At 32.6% G+C, this 18,078-nt stretch overlaps 1 protein-coding gene and 1 long non-coding RNA gene across 3 annotated transcripts; both read left to right on the forward strand.

Moving 5' to 3' along the window:
• The first annotated feature begins 11,030 nt into the window (after positions 1-11,030).
• LOC122303380 (U-box domain-containing protein 26-like) lies at positions 11,031-12,978 on the forward strand. 2 transcript variants are annotated; one of them, XM_043115151.1, is made up of 2 exons: positions 11,031-11,335; positions 11,635-12,978. In XM_043115151.1, exon 2 carries the CDS (start codon positions 11,753-11,755, stop codon positions 12,794-12,796), a length of 1,044 nt encoding a protein of 347 aa, XP_042971085.1. In that variant the 5' UTR covers positions 11,031-11,335; positions 11,635-11,752; the 3' UTR covers positions 12,797-12,978. The 2 variants fall into 2 exon arrangements, with proteins under 2 accessions (XP_042971085.1, XP_042971084.1); XM_043115150.1 differs by having other exon boundaries at positions 11,032-11,335; positions 11,509-12,978.
• A 2,009-nt stretch (positions 12,979-14,987) lies between these two features.
• On the forward strand, positions 14,988-15,494 carry LOC122304026. Its single transcript, XR_006240897.1, has 2 exons — positions 14,988-15,091; positions 15,225-15,494. It is a non-coding gene; the product is annotated as an uncharacterized LOC122304026 (long non-coding RNA).
• The last annotated feature ends 2,584 nt before the right edge of the window (positions 15,495-18,078 follow it).

Consider the following 18,078-nt stretch of genomic DNA (forward strand, 5'->3'; position numbering starts at 1 on the left):
TATGCATTTATGCTTTTACTGTCATCCATGCATCATTAGCTTGTGTGGAAGTTTTTTGTTAACTTACTGAGATTTGTAATCAAATCTCACTTTGGTAGTCCCAACTACCATTCCCCCCGAATGGTAGATCTTGTTACAGGACCTGAAGGAGAATCAGGAGCTGATCAACTAGACACAGTTGACTAAGCGACGGTGCGACGTCAATGTTAATATAGTAGTTAACGTAAATTACTACTTGTACAATGAAGTTGCATCTTTAGTATTTTTTGGATCATAACCATTTTGGACTAGTGTTGTGATCTACTCAATGGGTCTTTATGTATGAAGTATGTTTTAAACATTTGGGATATTTTCAATTTAGTGCATAGTATTGCTAAAGAAAAAAATTATCCGCTGCGAATATTGCATAATGTTATATGCATGTTAGGAACATTGCATCTTATATGTCATGAACGGGGGCAGGTAACCTTGTGTTGCATGTCTCGACGCTTCAAATGTCCGTCCGATCCCAAACGGAATTTGGGGGCGTCACATAAACTGTTTAAGGTTTGCCAAGCCATGGGCAGTTTCAACTTAAAAGCCTCATTTATCTTAACGAGGTTGACTTCTTACCTTCACTGATATTGAAAAACAGGAGCAAAGAGATTTTTGTTTCCTTGACAACTTCAATTTATTATGGTCAAGAGGGGCACAGGTTGGTAAGGACTTCCTTTTGCAAGTAGCAATGGTTGGGACATAAGAGGGTAATAACTCAGTATAAACATAATTCCTGACCTTGCATTTCCATTTATACAGGGAAATAAGTGAAGCATTTGCAGACTTGTCACTATGGCAGTTAAGATATCACTTTCTAACCCAACATTTGTCTCAAGATTAACAATCTTGTTTAAAAGGATGGGTTATTGTCTAGCGATGGAAACATTGGAACAAAAGGGATTGAGATATCTTCAACGGTAGGTTTCAGAGCAGATTGTAGAGTAAGAGCAATCAAATTAGTTGGACCAGCTACTTTTCTTGCAATTGGGATAGTTACCTTTTTTTAGGGTTGTTCGTTTAACCTGAAGCGAAAATACATGTTTCGACACGATTCAAACCAGAAGACTTTAGATTAACCAACTACCTAACCTAAAATCCATCCAGAAACATCAGGTTTATGGCCAGACCCATTTTTCTAATTTCTTTTTTCTTTCTAGAGAAAGACAATGCACGATTCAGTTGAGATTTTCTCACAAAAACTCTAGGTTATCTTCTGGCGTTTGATTAGAAAAAAAATTGATAATAGATCCTAACTAAGATGGCTATCGAATTAAAATGGGCAATAAGTAAAACTTGCAAAGTCACAACAAGATACAGATTTCTGACAAAGACAACCTTTTTTTGCTTCAATTTTCTTCACACCAGCTACTCTTTTAAATTCAAATAAAACCAACAAACCAATAAGCCCTAAAACCCTAGAAATTTTTTAGTTTTCTTTCAACTCTCTATATTCTTTAGGCGGATCAAAAAATTTCCAGAAAGTTTTTTCAAGTGCGAATTCAGACAAATTCTTTTGGGAAAATTTGAATATATTAACAAAAAAAATCACATGAATTGGCACCGAATCTAGAAGGTTCAAAGGAAAGGATAAGGGCAGAGGGGAGAGAGTATAATATGTTCAATTCCAGAAGAAAAATTACCGGAAGATGCATGACCAGGCACTGAACTAATTCCTAATCCATTTCCATTTCCTAGAATCATGTTCAATTCCATTTCCTGAGAGACTGAGAGAGCGATGGAGTTGGAACTTGGGAGACAGAGAAAAGAATCGACGATGGGAGATGCGAGATGGAGACCCAATTCTAAGAGAGTGGAGTTCAAACAAAAATGTGAAACGGCGCCAATGCAAACACTAGTTAATATTTTTAGATATCGGGTAATTACCCGATAAGAAAGAATTTTAAACAGAAGCGGAATCAATTACTCATTTTGTGCTTTCGGGTCGGTTAATTCGGGTCGAGTCGGTTTGAAAATATAATCGGTCGGCAAAACATCTTAAATATTCAGCCCCAACTTTTTTGGTGAACAACCTATCATATTGATTTGAGAAACAATGTTTGTAATGCTCTATAGTTTTAATGAATAAGTCCTGTTATAAGACAAAAAACAAAAACCCTCAAACCAAATATAAATAGGAAAATATTTGTGCAAGTTTATGATGCACATATTTTTTGAAAAATGTGTGACTGGACACGAAAAACCCAAATAGGTCCATTTTTTTTTTATTTTTTATTCAAATGACCCACATGAGACATGTACATGCTACTCTTATACGTTGCATTATTCTTTATTTTTTAATGTGCAAGTTGTTTTTGGCTTTTTTTCTTCTTTACTTAGTCTTATAAATTGCAAGGTTTTTTTTTTTAAAGGGAAATTGTCATCGTTCATTTATCAGAAAAACTTATATTTTTTACTGAATACATTCTGGGATGTCCTCATATCAAACATGACATTTTAAACCAAAATAATACATTTGGAACTCTACCAGTATACTATTTTCTTGTGTGATTGGTCTGATTTTCACTATTGTTGATAATCTCTGCAGACAAACGTTCAAATGACAATAATTTCTGCCTAAACAGAAACTTAATCTCACTCTTCATAGAAAGATATGACTCAACCTCTACAGACGAATGTACGAGAGGCTAACTCTTTTTTTAATTTTAATTAAAAATAAGGAAATAAGAAATGAGAATAATAGCATAGATGCGAAAAAGGACGAATTACAGTCTGGACAACTTTGGTAGACTTCAGAATATCTGAAGGCCCATGAAGGTAAGAAGACACTTGTCTCTTTTTAGCCATAAAGATCATATTTGAAAATTCTAGTAGTGGCGAATTCGGTAATCTAACACGTGTGTCAAGAAGAGTTGTTGAAAGTGGTGGTGAGTGAGGATCACACGGAGATGTAGGCGGCGCATAAGAATCGCACGCGGTGATTTTGCAAAACCACCATTTTCATTCGAATGATTTTCAACCTGTGAATTTACATATGAGGCGCGTGTCTCTCTGAGTTGTCGGAAAGCTATAGATCTTTTTTTTCGACCTTAAAGAAAGTAAAATAAAACTTAATAAAACAAACCTTGATAGATAAAGTGGATGAATAGAGTAATGAGAGAATGAGAGGGAGGAGGCAGCCAGCTTCCTCTCCAACAAAAATTACATCTGGAACTTTAATTTTTTACGAGAAAGAAGGAAGGAGGCGCCATGAATATTTTTATTTCATAAATTGCAAGGTTTTAAATACATTGAACAAAATTGTGATACTGATGAGTTTAGATCCATAAGAATTATCAAAGAACTTAACTTTATTGATCTAATTTAACCAATAGCCCATTCTCGCCTGGAACATCACATTCAGCAAAAAATAAATATAAAGATATGAACTTGTGTGGGACTTACACGTGCAAAATGTAGAAATTATTGCACGTGTAAATCCACTGAAACCAGCCCGAAATGATAGTGGTTATGGACTTCCAAATATCCCGCATAAATAGGTTTCATTGGACCCCATCCATCACCGTCGGCTTCAAGTTGGGCTTCCCAGCTTGTCCACTTCCCGGACTGCATAAACCGAACAAAAAGAAATTAAATACAAATGTTGATATAAAAATTTGATTTACAATTATTTTTACATATTTTTTATATATTTCTTTCATGTTATTAGTTGCATTATTTATTTTTTTAATATAAAACATCTATTTTGATCAATATATAAAAAATATATAAAAATAACTGTATATAATTGAATTTGACTAATTTTTCTTAAAAAAAAAATTAAACCAAATATATTAACCACAGAAACGGTTGAGTATGATGTAAATATCCATTTTTATGAAAGCGAAAATTGGCGTAAAAACCTAAGAAAAACTTGTTGCTCCGGCGGAAGGACCTGAGCTAAATTATTCAATTGAGATTTTGAATATTAATTTAATTTTGGACAAACCAAATGAAATACTTTCATTTAAGAAAACATTAAAAATTCCAAATCTTTATATATATAAAGTGGCTATCTAACGGAATTTTATTGGTTTAACGGTTTTTGTTGTTTTACCGTTAAAATTAACGCCGTTAGTTACATGAATAAATTAAAGTGGCTCTCTCTTCTTAAAAGTTCTTAATTTTTTAATCTCTCTCTCCCCAATCACTTATGAATAAATTCATAATTATTAAAATTCATGCAGCATGCATGATCCTGTAACCTATGCATTGATGATCATTTATTTATGAGGTATATTAGATATCTATATATATATATATATATATATATATATATTCTATTATATATATCTATATAAATTATATAAATATATATTCTATATTCTATTATATATAAATATGATCTTTTATATAAATTATAATTTATATATCAATTTATTTATGTGATTTAAAATTTTTATTCATTCCTTATATAAACAAAGAGAAATGTAAAATAATTAAGTTTAAATCTATTTACCAACTACATTTACGAATACAATTATCCTAATAAAATATTATTTATTTATCAATTTAAATTCATTATGAAACATTAAAATCAAATAATAATATCTTATAAAAACCTTAGTATTTTATTTCTTTATAAAAATTATATTACTTTTTAAAAATAATCGTTTTATTAAATTAAGAAAATGTGCTATGCACGTTCCTTTACTGTCAACATTTTATCTCCTGTGCTACACATGTTTGTTTCAAGATATTTTTTTTTTTATAAATTTTAAATGCTTTAAAACTGATTTAAGTCTATCTTACTATTTGATGTTAGAATTTATATATATTTTTTCTAAAAATATTACACTATTATTCAAAATTTTTTCCTTAATAAAAATAATATTTCTATACACTGGACGAACGTCCCTTGGACGTTGCCCAACTACTAGTATTTATAATAGGCAAAGAAGTTACATAAATGTTGAAGATTCTTTCGGTTTGGTATTATCCATTTGGTCATTATCCATGGGTCAACATTTTGCAAATGTTGGTCGTCGGTCTAAAATTTTGACCATTTCGTGTGAATGTGCACATGGACACTTGTTTGTTATCTGATGACTAGAAGAAAATAAGTGAAAATAAGACAAAGTTGTATATATAGTTAAATGCTCTTTATATATTTAAATATTTTATTGATCACTATCTGCATTCTTTTAAGGAAAATGATACTATAATTTTGAGTTTGTTTTTTCAATTTGATTGCTCATATATTTTATCTTATTTTTTAATATTTTCTTACTTAACGATTAATGAAATAACTATTAGTGTATTAATTTTTTTTATTTTTAAAAAATATTTAAAATCAAAAATCAAAACGAAAAGAAAAATACAATTTACACATCAATTAGACAAATTTTGATGGCATAGTAGCACTAATCAGTATTTTTTATTATTATATTTTACCTATTTACCAATCAATTGATGTCACATCGAAGATGATGGAACGTTAATAACAAAAAAATTTATCATTGGATAGAACAAATTACCTTGTGTTGGACTGATGCTAATGACCCAACTTAGTTGGAGATCATAATTTCTCAATTGGTGCATTTGAATAGTTTTACTCTCAAGTAACTATATATTAGAATGATTATATAATGGTGATTATTAGCCTATTAGGGTCCCTTTTCCCACCTTTTATAGCTTTTAATCATGTTAATATATCTCCACCACATTTGCCTTATGATAAAAAGTGTGTGTATATATATATATATATACACATCATCGCGGACATCAAGGGATTCTTCCATATTTTGGGGGTTCTTTTTCATTCGACTTTGTCTCAAGGTTGTGGTCAGAGGTCTTCGTACGTTGTCCCTTTTAAAAAGTACCTCTTTTAAATAATCCATCTTCCTTTTTTAATTCGAAATAAAAAATAATAATAATTGCAATATTATAACGGTGGATTACCTTTATTTTTAATAGAAATACGTAAAATTTGGATATTTTAAAATTATATTTAGCATTACTTTGATATCTATTACTTTACACGTATAGATGTACGTAGATTGCAGTCAGGATGTCTATTTCAGTCAAGAAAAGAAAATAATTTTTTGCTACCTAGTTTTCTTTTTCCTTCAGATTTCTAACTTATTTGTTGTAAATATTAAAGTAGATTTGTATTCCTAAATTTAACCCATACGGAAGTAATCCTCTTCTTATACGTTGTCACCAATGACAACGGACGGACACGATTCTTCTAGGAAAACTCTCTCTCTCTCTCTCTCTCTCTCTCTTCTATGACGACTTATTTTTTAAGCAAACAAAAAGATATTAATTTTTTTACTCCTAAAATGCTTCCATGGTGAGAAGTTTTATGCAAATTTGGACAAATAATTGATAGTGAAAACTTGGCCGGTAAACAATGATCTAAATTTTATTTTTTAAGCATGATCTAAATTTTATTTTTTAAGCAATATTTCAAAAGAATTAAACACAAGATGAATACAAAGAGAAGTGAGTTTGTAGTACGTAAACGGCGTTCACTTCTTTAAAAAAAATGAATAAATATAAAATTTATATGATCAAAATTAAAATTTTAATAATGGATTCTATTTTTTTTCAAAAAAAATAAAAGATGCCTGCTCACTTTATGACTGTATTTATCATTATTTTTAAATAAATACAATATAAAAAAATAATAAATAATCAGATAATGAGTGAATCATTACCTGATTTGCTCATTATCATTACTGAACACCTGAATCATTAATATTACCTACTTTTCTCTCTTATGAGAAATTAGTGCACCTCACCATAGCCATGGATTAGATTTTTTATAACCAATATCCTCATTTTTATATTGTGTCATTATTTATTTACCATGTTCAAACACATGGTTTGAGATTACAGTGGGAACCCACCAATAAATGGATGATGGAATATTTATGTAGAAATTAACTCAAAAGTTTCATCACAATTGGTCTAGAGGGTAAAAGTTCACTTTAGATAAATCATGTAAGAAGACTTATCATCAATTGATTGATGAAAGTTTTGAAAATTAATGGAAAGGAGAAAATAGAGATCCTCATGAGATCAATGACCACGCAACCTAGAACCATCTAGGAAAAGGGAAATTAAAAAGCCCTTCCTCCTCAAGTTTGTTTTATAATTTATTAATAAGTAATACTAGATACAGTTATATAATATATAAGTATTGCGCACTCGATCTCTTGAAAATGGTGTATATAGGATTTATTAATTATTAAAAAAATAATTATTTCATGTGATTATCATATTTATCTATTTTTCTCAAAAAGAATTTGTTAAACCTACGTAATTTAAAACTGTAAATATCAATATCTTTTTAACCAATTTACTCCAACCAAAGAGAAATAGAATAGAGAAATTTTACTAGTATCATATTCAACGTAATATGCACATGAGTCGCATCATTAATTTTTTATTTCATGATCGATGTGGTACGTAAGAATTGATACGAAGTACGTATATTTGTCATATTACTAGTATTAACTGCGGAATTTCCGGTCTAGAAATATATATTATGAATGGTTGGACGCGCGTCTCAATAGCAGATTAATTTACATTAATTATCTGAGCGAGAAATAGCATAATTTCTTATAATATATAATATATATTGGTTGTCATGAGTATCAGAATTCAATAGCTAGATTGCGTATGCATGCCCCCTCATGATCAATTACATTGCCGATAGATGATTTTATTAAGATCATGGTTATAATATTTGACCACCATCTTACTGTGATGATTACCAACATAACTCTATTATTTAATGGAAGTTGAAATGTTCTAATGGCAGACAAGATAGTGTTCAAAGGCCAGAATTTCTTCATATTAATGTATGGCCGGTTTTAAAGTTTGATCGTTTTTTGCTTTGTTTTGTCTTCTCTCTCACTTGCATCATGATAGTCGACTGGTCTTTCAATTTCTTTTTGCCAAACTTACACGTTAGTGAGGGAACACTACTAAAATTTGTTCCTTGACTACGTATGTGACATATATATATATAGATTAATTATTATGGGTTATGATGTAATGAAGAGATAGAAAGTTTGATAGTCATTTTCTTCCACATTAGCATTTGTGTTTGTATATGTGTACGTAGATATTAAATAATAAACTATATTAAATTGTAATTTCACTTCTATTAGGTTTGGAATTAGGTGACTCAAACCACCTATTATATATAAATAGCAATAATAAAATGAGACTTGATTATATATTTATTTATAATTTATTTTAAGAAAAAATGAAAATTTCAACCTATATATATATAAAATTTTTCCTAATCCTCTCCTGCCCTATATTTATTCTATTATAATAAGTTGCTATTTAATTGTAAATAGTAACTTTTACTATTTTCCGTTAAATTTTCTTGTTTTTCATTAAGTTTGTTAAGTCCTATTTTACCAAACAAAAATTCTATGTGCTGTCACTTTTGCGTACTCTTTTGTACACTCCACTTATGCGATTGAGTGTGTATTAAAAAATATTGACGTAGCCAATCATATTAATATGATACGTAAGGAATATGCAAAAGTGATTATATGTAGCATTACTCGTACTCATTTTCCTTTCTATTTGTTTCAATTTTTATAATAAAAAAATTAAAATGACTTTACTCTTTAGAATATAAACGCTTTAAAGCATTCTCATTGTAAAATTCAACTTTGAGTAAATTTAAGTAAAAAAAATACTTAAAACACTCAATGTATAATATTAATTATTAATTTAATTAGAATATAATTATTATTAATATTTTAATTAGTAGAACTATAAAACGTGATAAAAATTAAAATTTAAAAAATTATTAAAAAATAATATTTTATTATCATATAGAGAGTAAATAAATAATCTAATATGAATGTAGACCAATGTTTATATTTTGTTGAAGTTTAGATATTTTTTTTTTATCTTGATTTTTTGTATTTTTTAATATTGTATTTTTTTTTCAGACAAATAAATTATTAACTCTTTCACTTTTTTTATTTAAATTATTATATTAGGTACACCCTGAAACTAATGCACCTGTGGCCGTTCCATAGTATATATATATATATATATATCATTGAAGTTAAAAGAAAATCTAAATATCAATACCCCGGCCATTGAAATTAAAAAAAGTAGTTATACGTGTATTATATCATGCATATAGCTCATATGCATTTGTGGAGCCCATAGTATTCAATATTCATTGGATGTAGGAGGAGTTTTGACCCCACAAGCTGCTATAAATTGACCAATTAGGATGGTGAAAGTTTGGCATGACTAGCTAGCTAAAGCTAGCACCAGTCAAAAGTCAAAGATTTTTAGCAAGTTGATGGAGGCCGGACATATATGCTTGGTTGGGAATCCCTCCTAGAATGATTTGGATTCATGCACATATTTATTCCCTTGTGCGTGCATGCATTCAATTACACGCCAAGAAAGATGAAAAAAAAGATTACTGCAAGAAGTCAAATATATATTAACAAAAAATTTAGTTGTAAGTATAACTGTATATTAATATGTGTATTAATTTATTATAATTAAATAAAAATAAATTTTATTAAAAATAATATTAATTTAAAATTTAAATATGATAAAATTAATATTAATACGTAAATTAATATATAATTTTACTTATTTGTATATATCAAAACTTATATATTAAAGTGCCAGATTCGGTGTGATCGATCAAAAGGGTGAAATATTCCTTGAGTAAAAAAATCTTTATATAATATATAAATATATATTAGGAGAAAGTGGACCAAACTTTACCAGAAATTCGGCTAGCTGTTTATTTTAGAAAACTAGTACTGCATGCACACGTTACATTAATTGAGTATTTAATTAGCAAATTAAATATATCTATATATTTGAAACATTATAGCTATTTTTAAAATAATTAAATGGGGCTTGAATCATCAGAGATGCATCTATATCCCCTAGATTTTCAATATTAATGATTTAGATCAAGATAAAATTAATGGTGGAATTGTTTTGATCAGAGATATTAATGAATAATAAGTATTAATGGAAAAGACGATGATAATAGTTTCAAGAAATGGCTCGAAATTAAGACTCGATCTTAAAAAACAATTATGAAGAAGTGTTGTTTTACTTTGTAGATTTTATGGATCAAGGAGATAATATCAGAAAATCAAAGAGATTGTATCATTCAAGTAAATATATAGTCAAGACGTAAACAATCTTCTTTGTGAGGGAGGATGATGGAGACTGACTTTTCAAAACTGTAGTACCTAAACATTTTTATCTTGTGCTCTTCCACCTAGTTGTGTTCAAAGTGGTTTGTGATGTAATACCATAAGTACTAAACTGTAGTTATATATGACTTCATGACTAGACCAACTGGCCGTAATAAAGGAACGTCTATGAATACACGACTCTAGTTAAGTGATCACATTAATATTGTGTCTAGATTATATATTACATATTTATGAAAAATATTATGTATCGTCTTTTTAATCATTATTAATTCGTTTACCAATATTTGATCTCAATGAGTGGTGTAAAACTAATTAGTTATGGGCTTTGCTAAACGCAGTCGGCAAATGCAGTTGGCTGTACAGAATAAATAAATAAAAAATATAATTTTTTTTTTCATGGTTGTACAGAATGAATAAAAAAAATTATAAAAATAATTTTTTTTTTCATATAGGTCTCATATTAATTCATTTTTTTCAAAGCGACTGTACGCCGACTATATTTACCGACTGCACAAATCATTTCTCATTAGTTATATATATATATATATATAGTGATTTCAATGGGTGGTTCTCTTTCAATTTCATATTAATTTCATGTGGCTTGTGAGAAATTAAATAAGCATCATTATAATTCCCCACTTCCAGATTTTAGTTTTATTTTATTTTTTCTCTCATTCAAACTAGTGTGGGTGGATTCAAAGTTCAAAGACAAAAACAATTATATTTTTCTCATGGTGGGTCAGTTTTGACTGAATTGATATGAACGAGAAGAGAGAGAGATCAGAGAGGTGGGGGGACCATTCCAATATCACGACCATTCTATATTTACTATCTTTCACTAAGAATAGGATAAGGCCTATTCTTTTGGCCCTTTCCAGTGTTTGTATTTTCTTGTTCTCTTCTGCTTCTTCCCAACTAAGATTGCCTACTTCGCTTTGCTAATTCCCCTTTCTTTCTCATGTGCTGTCTGTCAGTCTGGACTACAAGCAAGCAAGTTGACATGATCCCTCCCTTGCATGCTCTCCCAGTACTTCTCCCATTCTCTGTCAGTATGGATTGTAAATCCTGAGCTTTCTGCTTATCCTTTTCATCACTTTCTTTCTCTGCTTGCATTTCTTTAGGTACGTACTCTTGCTAGTCTCTCTTTCTCAATCTCATGTTATATAATTCATATTCGAAACTTCTCTCTTAAGGACTTCCAAAATTAGGTTTGTCCTTTAAAACCCACATTTCCATTGCAGTACTCTATATCAATATTCTTGCTTTCTAACAACTATTTGTTGTGTATCCGTAGCACCCACTTGTAAGATTCTATATTTAGTCGATCGATTATTCATTGCACGGGTTCGTTTATGTTCTTGAACCATTACTCTTCGTTCATGAAAGAAGCTGCTGACATGGCCATTCCCCACTTGTTCAGATGCCCAATTAGTCTAGACTTGTTCAAAGATCCAGTCACTTTATGTACAGGCCAAACATATGACAGATCAAGCATAGAGAAATGGCTGGCTGCTGGTAATCTCACCTGTCCGGTCACAATGCAGAAGCTCCATGATCCATCCATTGTTCCCAATCACACTCTTCGCCATTTGATTGATCAGTGGCTTCATATGGGTGACCAGTTTGATCCCGATTACTTGGCGACGATTGATTCTTTAGCTTCTCTCAAATACAGCCTTGAATCTCATGAAGGCACCTTGGAAGACAAGCTCCAAACACTCAAAAAGATTCGAGAATTATCCGAAGAATCACCATCTGGGAATTCTTGTTTGCTCCAATTGGGTTTTTTACCTTTATTTCTAGAACTGGTTTTTGGAAGAGTAAAGGCCAAACTCTCCCAAGATTGTATAACGTTTGTTGACCTTGCACTTTCTTGTGCTGTAAGATTGTTGCATCCGGGTGGATTGGAGTCTCTGAATATGCTAAAAGAAGAGTCTAAGTTAGCATCATTCCTTGATTTATTAGAGCAAGGCACTGCCGTGGTCAAGATAAGCTTGTGCCATCTTTTAGAGTTAATATCATCATCATCATCTTTGGAGACAAAAGAGCTTTGTGCAATGCTTGGAAGAACCCGCGAACTCTTGCATGGATTGGTTCTTCTCGTTAGCCATGATTCTGAGGCTTCTGAGGCTGGAATCAAAGCTTTAACAGCATTATCTTCCTTGCAATCTAATCAACAGAACTTGGTTAGAGAAGGTGCCATAGACGGACTCATAACATATATCTTGCGTGCTGAAAGACGTGAAAAGAACTTGGCACCAATGGCAGTGGCAACACTAGAGAAGCTTGCAGAAATAGAAAGTACAAAAGAAGCATTGATTAACAACCCAGATGGGGTGAATGCTCTTGTTAGGATGGTTTTCAGGGTTTCAGATCACGAAGGCAGTGAGAGTGCAGTTAGCTTGCTTATGATCATATGTTATGATTCCTTGCGAGCACGGGAAGAAGCAATTGGTGCCGGAGTTTTGACTCAGCTGCTGTTACTCTTGCAAAGCCAGTGCAGTGGTAGGACCAAAACAAAGGCGAGAATGCTGCTCAAGCTGCTTAGATCCAAGTGGGCTGAAGACTCTCACCGGGTCTAGATCATTACATGATAAAATTATGCATGGTTACTCGATGTTCGTCGCCTATCATGTGGGGTCTTGATTATATTCTATGTGGTCATCATGTATTGGATTCTCTGAAACTTACATATGTGTATATAAAGAAGAATCAAATTCCTGTTATATCATCAATAATTGAAAATTCATAAACTTTAAAAGCATCCACTTAAATTGGATATTCATGCGAGCCAACTCAAAGCCAAAGGGACTCATGTACTTACGTTTTATTGGGAAACAAAGAAAAACACATTCCACAATAGCTTAATTAAACTAAACGTACAAGAAGTATCAGTCTCATCGAAATTAGATGGATTCGAAAAGGCAAATGAGGAGTACTACTACTTTCGTGATGTTATTATAAGTTAGAGGCCTTCCCATTAATATTTATGGAAGTAACTGTCTGAATATCTTTGCATATATTCGTTCCTAGGAATGTATTTGTGCCTTTAAACAGTAAAGAGAACAATATTAATTCCATCTTTGTACCGCGGAGTGAAAACTGAAAGTAAACTGAAGTAAACTGTAGACTGCTACAGTGCACGCAAGACAAAAGCCACAACAGTGTCCATCGATTAGGCTAATTTTTTTTTTATCATACATTTCTTTTTATTTTTTTAAATTCAGAATATTATTTAAAAATACTTTCTTATTCAAAAAAAATGCCTAACTTGTGAGGTAAGAATTAAGGAAAAAGCTCCCTTGCCACCTAGCAGTACTCAGGTAAAAATTATATATATTTTTTATTTAGTGATTAAAAAAATAATTTTAAATGTATTAGTGTATTTTTTTACTTAATGATTAAAAAATAATTAAAAAATATAAAAAAAATTAAAAAAATTTACAGTGAGCGGTCATGTCTAGCGGTAAGGATGAGGGCGGCAGAGTAGCCCCGCCATGAATTAACCCCCGAATTACACTACTACCTGGACTTTTTACCCGAGAAATGACCTAAACATGCAGGTTATGATAGACATTGCATGACTGAACAGGGCTGCTGCTGCTCAATGCTCATCCCATCATGACATGTCTGGTCAAAAAAGCAAAGCACATGCTCCTGACCCACCCATATTGCTGGAAAGAAGTTTCTTCTTGCCTATTAGGGATGGCATTTTGTTTAAACAGAACCAAATTGGCAACAGCACCTTTGTCCGGTTCCTTCGGTAGTTGATGGGACTTTTGGGTCTTTTGGATATTCCATTTGTCAGTTGATATTGGAAGGATTACTGCAGTCACACGCACACAGAAGGGAGGTTGGTAATTGGTATGCTATTTTTTCCTAATTACCATCACCAAGCTATCACAGGCTGATTCCTGCGCACATTGTTTCGCATAAAAAATACATTTGGATTTTGGAATATAGTTCATGCATGCCAAACTACTGAAGAAAATAGTTGATCTGCAATTGGAAGGACCCCACAAACGGCTATACAAGTCAAGGACCAATTGTGGGTGTTCTAGCTTCAAGAATAAAGGTTACAGGCATGCAATCGCATGTGACAATGGTCCATATTTTCGGCAAGATGGTACCTCCTTTTGCCCAAGAATAAGGTGAAAACTGAAAAGTGAAGAAATTTGCAGCACCACCACACTGGAATGTGTTAGCACATCACCAAATGGATCATGTTCCGTCGAACCTTTTGATTAGGGTCAAAAGTAAACTGCTGCTGCATGTTTTCAGTCAATTCTAAAGTTCTAACAGCAATATTAGTTGATTGGTGGGCTTGATCACTGGCTTAGGCTAAGCTACTTACAGACTGCACAAAGGTCTTCCACGTGAAAAGTACTGGTAGAACTTAAGAGGAATTAAAGACGGCAGCTTGAGGAAATTTTGGCACGTGATCAACCAAATGAAATTGCTAGAACGCGTAAGTATGGTACTCATTTTATAACAACAGACGCAGACGTAAAGATTTGTTTTGATACACACTGACCGAGTGACCGGTTAACCCGCGCTAGGATTGGTGACAACAGACAAAACTCGCACGGTACCCAACACGAAAAAAGCTACGGCCTTCCAGACCAGTGAAGCTCCATGCTTGGAATTAATTTTGTGGTCAGACTGGTGTACCCTAACTGATATAGACAAGAGGGGAACCGAGCTACCCCACCTGGCACCCCACTCGAGAAAAAATAAGAAGATAAAATGGGGAAAACAGAGGAGGACGGTTGGGGTTGGGGGTGGGTGGGGGCAGAGGTTATGAAGAGTGTGGAACCATTATAAGTTGGTAAAGATGGCGAATGATTAACCAGGGACCAGGGTCGCAAAAACTCTAGGTAAGTTTCTTCTATCGTAATTATTATTGTTGTTACTATTGGTCCCGTAGGAAAAACTTTCAACAAGTATTCTACTTGGGTTCCATGATTGAGTTCACTAGGAACTCTGTAACCGTGCTATTGGCAAACATAGGTAGACGCCTGTGGGCCAAAAGAGAGGAGAAAAGAGGAACAGAATGAAGCAAAATGTCTTTGGTTATCATTGATATGGAGAGGCTGACCTTCGACCAACCACAACCTCCCAAGCCAAGAAAAAGAAGATACAGAACAATAGAGGAAGAACAGAGTTTCAAGGTGAGGGAGGAGGACGAAGAAGATGAGACATGTTTGCAGTGTTTTGGAGGCAAAATTTGGACTTGTTGCAATTTAATATGATTATTTCGTTCTCTTATTTTCTCTATAATTTTCTGTGGCAAGGCAGAGCTGCAACTTGCTTTGCTGACTTTTATATTCATTGTACAGATAATGGTGAATATGGTAGTAGAGTTCCGCTTTGGAGCGGTACTTACCGATTAGAGGCTTATAGCAGCACCCAATAACAAATTGACATCCCAGCATTGTTCAAACTAAAAACATGAGGACGACTGCATCAGATTGTTACCTAAAATACCCTAAAATGTATTTTCCTTTGTGCGCCTATGCCAGGCAGCCGTTGCTTTGCTGTCAAATTTTGAAAACTCATCGGCTAAATTACAAACAGCTGCTCCAGAGATTTCGACCTGAAATCACTGGCCAATGGAAAGATCAAAAGAACTTAAATGAGTTAACTTAAATGACTAAGGACTCTGAGAAGAACTTAGAAGGTCATCTTCTTTGAGAATAACTTAGAAGGTCACCTGAGAAGAAACTAGCCTGGGTGGAGCACGATTCACCATTGGCTTGAACCTCACTGTCTTTGGTCGAATAGCAGCAACCGCACTCCTCCAAATATAATAATTATACACCCAGTTTTTTTTTTTTTAAATAATAATGCAAAGATGAATCCAAATGTCACGAACAAAATTATTCTTGCCCGGAAAGAATTTACAGTTCACCATGGCATCATCTACATGCATCAACAACTCCCATTATGTTGGAAAGACGATGAAAATATAAGAAAAATTTAAAATTTTGAATGCATAGAGCCCATTGCAAATCTGGGTGAAGTTGATTTGTTTCATGAGGCACCTTATCAATTAAACTCCAAGATTTATTATAATTCTAGATAACAGTATAACACTGCCCTGAGTAGTACGGTTACAAGAAAGCAGAACCCTCTAATGGGTAACCAAGAAGACAAAACTAATTTAAAAACATATAATGGAGCTATTTGGTTCTCTAGGGTCTCATACGATGAAAAGTTCAAGATTTATTTAGATTTTAAATTTTTTTTCCTCTGCTGGGTTCTCTAAGAATCTGATGTTAAAAAGTGGTTGATGGAGATAAATGATATTACAGAACTGGAAAAGAAAATTCATGAGAGAGACGAGGGCGAGGGGAGGGTTTTTGAGGGGGTGATTTCGGTGAGAGAGAGATGAGGGTGTGAGGGATCTGACTCTGAGAGAGAGACGAGGGTGGGAGAGAGCTTTGCCTTCGGTGCGGTGCGGATGCATGATGGGTTTGGTGGGTGGGCTACGTGGTAAGAGGACATTGGAGGCTGATCTTAGCTATTTAATGGATGTACCGGTTAGAAGTTATTCTCATGGTAATAAGTAGGCCAACATTCCTTGCAAATGAGGTGTTTAAGATTCTACATTATTAAACAGCCATCGTCCTTGAAACTAACCTCTCTCACCTGGAACCAATGTCACCAACCGAAATCAGAACCCTTTGGTACACATGGTATAGAATCAAATCGACGCATCATATATGTGATTCTTTCCTTCCATGCCAAGACATCATATGCTCAATATACTTCATGGTCCCCAACGCCAGCTTCGCAACTTTACATGTAATTCGAAAGCAGTACAAATTATTGACCATAATTATAACAACAAAAAAATTTCTTTAAATAGTTGAAAAAGGAAACAAGTAGGTTAGAGATCCAGAATTTAGAGAAATTAGGGGCATAATCAGTCTCAACAACAACTGCTCGTGGATGCATCGGACTGTGGCAGCTTCTCTTTAAAGATGTTCTTTTTCATCCCTTTAGAACCCTCAGCTAGGAGGCTAGGTGTATCCAATATCTACATATGATTGCATCATTCATGCTGTCAATCATTATCTTAACATGATAAATCATAAAAACACCAGATCAATCACAAAAATACATATTATTCTGGCTTTGGGTGCTCACCCCTACCTATATATTTGGACATAAAATGCAACTAACCAACCATAAATCAAAGCTAAACAATAAACAAGCTCGCCAACTTTCAATTTCTTTTCAAGAATAAGATAAAACAAGTTTATCACTATCCATACCTTTAAAACAAGCTCTTTAAAACACTGCTGTAGATTCACTCGAGTTTTAGCACTGCATTCAATAAATAGGCACCTGCATTCCCTTGCAAAGCTTATTCCTTCTTTCTTCGTTACAAACCTGTCGCTCGCTTTCCTGTAGAAGGAAAATGAGCCACATATGCATGATATCCTAAATTGTTGCAAAAATTTAAACTTGAAAGTTTACTAGATACTTTTCCTGCCATATCTAATTTTGGATATCCATCAATATACTAGGTAGAGTACTGTAACACCTGGATTCAGTATCAAGCTGTTTTTAAAAAAAAAAAAATAGATTCATATCTGCGAAAAACTTATTTGAGATTTCAAATATCTTTTAAAATATAAACTACGGACCTAAAATCTCTGTCTTGGTGGATTATGATTTTACCTTGGGTTTGATATTTAGTTTAAAAATCTTTTATGGACCAACATAAATTTTTTTAAATAAATTTAGTTTTTTTTTTTTTTTTTTTTTTTTTTTTTTTTTTTTTAAGTTTTAAGTTTTAAATCGAGGCCTAATTTATTTATAGATCCAACCTATGATTTGATTTTGAATTGTTTTT

Source organism: Carya illinoinensis, chromosome 3 (assembly GCF_018687715.1).
Source record: "Carya illinoinensis cultivar Pawnee chromosome 3, C.illinoinensisPawnee_v1, whole genome shotgun sequence".
NCBI classification, from domain to species: Eukaryota; Viridiplantae; Streptophyta; class Magnoliopsida; order Fagales; family Juglandaceae; genus Carya; species Carya illinoinensis.